Below are 6000 nucleotides of genomic sequence, written 5' to 3' on the forward strand. Positions count from 1 at the left end.
TAGGATGTCACTTAGTTTAAGACTGCTTTGGTCTGTCGCTTTGGGATCTGGAAAGGTCTGGACTTTGGTTACATGTGTCTCGTGCCAGTTGGACGAGGGCAGGGACTACGAATGAGAGTGTTTCAAATGGAGTGATTTACTGAGCTCTGTTGGCGAGCACTGGAGGCTTTTCAGGACTTCAAACACTTGACACTCTGTAAAACAAGGCACACACAGCCTGGCCCCCTGGCTGCCTCCCTCTCTGTACGCCAATGTTGCAGTTTCAGAGTGTTAGGGTATTGGTGGAGGGACTTACCTCCTCCCCGCCGCAAAACCCCCTTCCTCCTGGTGGCAGTGGAACATAGGAGTGAGCCCTCAGGCCAGTGAGTTCTCCGTGCCCCAGGGATGGCCTTGCAAGGGTACTTTCATTGAGACATACATAAGAGAAATCAAAGACCGTTTCTAGATATCTATTCAGAAACTTGTTTTTGCAAATGTGGGGGATGCAAGCTTAGTGGTCAGACATGTAAGTTGGCTTTGCTACAACAAAGCCAGATGTTGCTTCATTTGGGACTTTTTTTTTTCATCTTTCTAGTGGGTTGAAATACCAAGTTTCCTCTATGTTATATTGGCCCAATTATATGGCTCCTGCCGGGCCTGCTTGTATCCCACATAAGATATGGGAGTTGGGGGATTTTTTCTTTTTTAAGTTATATTGTGACTTCCTTTCTTCTTTCAAATTACAGACTAAATGATGGAAATGAGTACCTCTTCCAAGCCAAAGACGATGTAAGTTTTAAGATCCTTTTCTCTCAAATACTTCAGTGTGTAGTGTCTGTGGAATGATGGGATTTACTTGTCATGTCCTTCATCTAAGTAATGGTCAGTGATGGCATCTGTCATCTGGTTTCCACAGTCACTAGCCCAGGAAGGCATTCGGTTCTCCTTATGTTTCCGGGAGCGGTGAATGTCACCTGTCTCCTCGCCAGGGCAGGAGAGCTAGTGCAGGGCATCTTGCCGTCCACCCCCCCAGTGGGGGAGGCCAGCGCGGTGGTTTCAGGACTGGACGTGGAACCTGATGCCCAGTCAGGAGCCTCCCCCCTGCCTTTAACCTTGGACCATCCATTGCATGGTTGTGCCCCACCTGGGGGGGGCAGCATGTGCAGTGCTCGACATTTCAGAAAGCTTCTGTTAAGTTTACATAGTCTTATATGGCAAATACAGTGCAACTTAAAAGGTGGGGGAGGCAACTTCTAGGTTAGGGCCTGATACCCCACAGATAGAGACCAGTCTTCCAGCTCTTCCAAGTGTACAGGTCCTTAAGCTAGAGTGATGACCTTCAGGTACTGCAAACCTTGTTCTCATGAGAGTTGAACCATGTTCACTCTACTGTGATGATAAATTGTGCTGCTCCCAAGCCTTCTGATCGAGAGTCTCAGACACTCAGGCAGTGGGAGCGAGAGCGTTCTGTGCCCTGTCCTGTTCACTGAGTCTCACCCGTGCCGCCTCCCTGTCCAGGAGGAAATGAACACATGGATCCAGGCCATCTCCTCCGCCATCTCCTCTGATAAACACGAGGTGGCCGCCAGCACCCAGAGCACGCCAGCACCCAGTCGGGCGCAGACCTTGCCCACCAGCGTCGTCACCATCACCAGCGAGTCCAGTCCCGGCAAACGGGAGAAGGACAAAGAGAAAGACAAAGAGAAGCGGTTCAGCCTTTTTGGGAAAAAGAAGTGAACTCCTTTCCTTCACCTCCTGCCCTTCTCTTACCTTTTCAGTGAAATTCCAGCATGCAAGCTCAGAACCAACACATTACTCTCTGTGCCTAATGTTCCTCAATGTGGTTGATTTTTTTTTAATTTATAGAGCATTTCTGGGGGTAGGGCGGGGGGAAATACACCTAAACACTCTATCTCCAAGTTAACAAAAGTTTGAGGTGCAGAGGGAAGACCAGATTTTTTTAAACAAAATTATATAGATTAGATCTCAATATTTAAACTGTTCCTCAATTTTGTGAGGCTGTGTTGGAAATAACTGGCCTCTAGTGCTGTTGGTATGCAAGGCAGCGGTGCTTAAAACAGTATTTCCCGTGCACACCAGAGACAGAATATACCAATTTCCTGACACCATTCTCTGCCATTTACTTCCAGTGGTTACCTTGCGTTTTGACTATTAGCAGTGCCCGCGGTGGGACTAACCTTGATTAAACAGATCTTGCATTAGGATCTCGCTGCAACCATAGCGCAGCTCCATGTTAACTCTGCAGACCAAACCGTTCATATCTGGCAGCACTTACTAACACTCGACATATGCGGCTTTTCTGCATCAACCTCGACGACGGTCAAGAATGTCGGTATACAAGAAGGAATAGAAAACTGATACTGTTTTAAATCTTGTAATTTCAATTTTTTTTTTTTTTTTGCTGAAATACATTATATTGTATGTTTGAGATAACTCTAGTACAAAGTATAATAAAACTAGATGTATAATAAGCCCTTTAAATCATTGGTAAGTGTACAAGTGGAACTGAAGCATTTACTGGACAAAGTAATGTTACTCTAATGGTTACTTGCTCGTGCGTTGCCACACTGTGTTATAATTTGCTTCATTACCTTGCTATTTGGTACATAGTGTGCATTTCTCTGTCACTGCAACGATTGTAATGACAAATTTTCATCTTCCTGCACAATCAAAACGGCATTGATAGGAATGAACTCCAGAGGCTGGGCCTGAGCAGGAAGGTGGTCACTCAGGCCCGGTGCCCAGTCGTATGACCTGTACCTCTCAACTTTTGCCCTATCTGTTAAATATATGCTATGTTATTAAATGCTTTTAAATCTAGCACGGTGGGTGGTTGTTGTTTTTCCTCTCCTGCATACACGCCACATAGGGGAATTGCACAGCAAGAGACAGCAAGCAGGACACGTTAAACAGTCCCGGGTTCCTGTTTTGCCTTCTTATGAGTGACTGGTGTACCAGCTTTGAAAACTATAGGAAACAGAGTAATACATACGGAATGTTTGACTGCTGTACATCCAGGTTTTATCTTTTATTTATTAAAAAGTTACCAGAGAGATTGCTAAACCTGAGCTGTGAGGCAGGGGCTGGCAAATTTTTTCTGTAAAGACCCAGAGAGAGTCAATGTTTTTTAGGTTTCGAGGCTGTACTGTGTTGCAACTCCGGTGTTGTGTAATACAGAGGTAGCTGTTGACAATATGTGCCAGCTGGGCATGTCTGTGTTCCAGTAAAACTTTGTGGACACAAATCTGAATTTCATATCATTTTCGCATGCCACACAATACTGTGCTTTTGGTTTAAAAAGAAAATAATTCAAAATGTAAAATCTGTTTTACACAGATCACATGAAAAGAGATGACAAGCCAGATGTGGCCCACGGGCCAATTTACTGACACCAGCACAGGGTTATAGGTTAGATATGTGTGTTATACACGTCCTGGCTTATCAGTGCTTTTGACTATGCCACTCATGTTTTCTTATGTAAAGTAACAATGCATGCCAATGTAAGGGATTGTCAGTAAACTGTTCCACAGAGGATTAACGCAACATCAGCCCTGGGCTCCACAGCTGAAGGGCACTGGAGCTTTCTGTGATCCCTCCTCGGTGAACTGCCACCTCACCAGCTTCTCCCCCCGCCTCTCACATATACCCAAGGTCACTTATCTCAGCATGCGTGACATTCCTTCACCCTTGCCTTAGGATTGGAATCAAGTTGTTCCGTTCTCAACAGATGAACCTATGACCCAAACATAAACACCTATTCATGACAAAGATGGCAGTCAGGCCACACTCAAATAGCCAGCAGTCTCAGAATCCTATAAAATAACATACACGGAACATCTTGCACATAATTTCCAAAGGCTTGCTGACCCCTGACTGAAGCCTGGTTTGGTGGTCCTTGCTCTCCCCCTGCTGTACTTGCCAAGGCCTGAGTGCCGAAGATGATGGTGATGAAAAGAAGCAGCAGCAGAAGACTGGTTTCTGTGGGTTGTCAAGAGTTGATGTCACCAGATGTGATTTTAAAACCCCCATGAAGCCTGACTGGTGGTGGTGCAGTGGATAGGTCCCAGGTTCAAAACCCCAAGGTCACTAGCTTGAGCCCAAGGTCGCTGGCTTTGAGCAAAGGGTCACTGGATCAGCTGGAGCCCCTTGGTCAAGGCACATGAGAAGCCATCAATGAACAACTAAGGTGCTGCAACAAAGAATTAATGCTTCTCCCTTCCTGTCCCACCCCCTCCCCTCTCTCTTGCGCACGTGCACACACAAACTCCAAGACATGGTCACTGGCAGAACTTACAGGCCATATAGAATCGTGAACTTCAGTCCTGTCAGGGAAAAGAATGGGTTTTTTAAAAATTCTACACTGTTTAACATTTTGAAGATTCTACACATTTGTTGTTATTGCTAAAATACATTATTTTACTTTAATTTTTAGTGATACAGGATGGGTGATGATAATTCTCTAGTTCTGAAAAGTAAGCACCAATAAAAACTAAGGATGTTTAATGAAAGGCCACTTTTGTCAAACTTGCACATCTCTCAAGGTGGAATGCATCTTCAATTTATAGCACCTCGTTGCTGTGTTTTCTTCAGGGTACTTAGAGCAATGATGCTTCTTATAACCTAGGGCAGTGGTTGGCAAACCGCGGCTCATGAGCCACATACAGCTCTTTGGCCCCTTGAGTGCGGGCGCAAAGGCCAGCTTAGGCATCCCCTAATTAAGTTAATAACAACATACCTACCTATATAGCTTAAGCTTAAAAAATGTGGCTCTCAAAAGAAATTTCAATCATTGTACTGTTCGTATTTGGCTCTGTTGACTAATGAGTTTGCCAACCATTGACCTATGGCATCTTCATTCGATGAAATAGACTGTATCAGATTAGGCAATGGACACGTCATTGTCTCACCAAGTTTTTGGCACTTTTAGGATTTGTGTATGTGTGTCCTGTGGTATTTCCCTCTGGATATTCCTTTCATTTGTTAGTTGGAGTACAGTACTTTTTTTATTTCCTTCACTTAGTGGTGGAATTCATATAGAAAAGGCAAGATAAATGCTTGTGCCTTTCTCTTTATTTAAACTGACCTCTATGCATGACCCATATCCCAGAAAGCCTGCCCCCCGCCCCAAAAAAGTAAAACTTCTGTCCTCCAAAGCTCCAGACTTCTCTCACCATTGAAAGGCATGGTGAAATCTTTCACTTCCCAATACTAACCGTCAATGAAATCAATTCTTGAAACTTTAAAATGTCCCATCATTGTCTGGGGGAAGATCTTTCAAGTTGGCCTCTTGAGTTGTTTTTATATAACCCTAGTTATCTTTATGATACCTTTCTCCCTACCTGGCATGACAAAATGTCTCAGGCTTTCCCAGTACATTTCTTGACCCCAGAAATCTGTATTTGGTCATCCTCGCCCCCCTTACTTCTGGCCTGTTCTCTAAGATCCAGCACTTAAGATGAAGTGCTCTTCTGTTGCTTTCAGGACTGAATAAAGATTTCAGAAAGGACCCCAGACCTGTAATTAGTTTTCTCTAAGAAACTGGTTTCTTTTAGTAAAAAAAAAAAAAATGGTAATCTAAACCACAATTTGTGTGCTACCAATGCTCATTGCTTCTTACTGGGCTGGTCCTTGTTTCTAGGCGTATCAGTAGATAGAGCAAAGGAGAAATAACTTGTATGTTCATATTCCAATTCAGGATTGCAGGCTTGTTTCAACTTCTCCTGTATTACAAACATTTTCGCTCGGAGAATCATGGCTCTCAAGGATACAGGGGGCATAGAATTAGAAGGTCCTATAATTACTCATGTGCTTTTACCCCATTATTACACAAACTCCAAAGAGCAATACTGATATCACCACCAACATAATTAAAGAACAGTTTTTATTTTTTTAATTAACCCCTTTTAAAATTTTGTGATAATGTAGATTCCCAAACAGTTGTAAGAAATAATTCAATACCCTTTACCCAGTTTCCCCTGATGGTAACATCTTGCAAAACTA

The 6000-nt window shown here is 43.7% G+C and overlaps 1 protein-coding gene across 3 annotated transcripts in view; it reads left to right on the plus strand.

Annotated features, from left to right (window-relative positions):
• SPTBN1 (spectrin beta, non-erythrocytic 1) overlaps nucleotides 1-2820 on the plus strand; it is a 220764-nt gene extending 217944 nt beyond the window's left edge. For all 3 annotated transcript variants that reach the window (XM_066267134.1, XM_066267135.1, XM_066267136.1), the window contains 2 exons: nucleotides 726-768; nucleotides 1498-2820. In XM_066267134.1, coding sequence (XP_066123231.1) covers nucleotides 726-768; nucleotides 1498-1716 — 262 coding nt within the window. In that variant the 3' untranslated portion in view covers nucleotides 1717-2820. The remainder of the gene's footprint in view (nucleotides 1-725; nucleotides 769-1497) is intronic.
• Nucleotides 2821-6000: the final 3180 nt, after the last annotated feature.

This window comes from Saccopteryx bilineata, chromosome 3 (assembly GCF_036850765.1).
Source record: "Saccopteryx bilineata isolate mSacBil1 chromosome 3, mSacBil1_pri_phased_curated, whole genome shotgun sequence".
NCBI classification, from domain to species: domain Eukaryota; kingdom Metazoa; phylum Chordata; class Mammalia; order Chiroptera; family Emballonuridae; genus Saccopteryx; species Saccopteryx bilineata.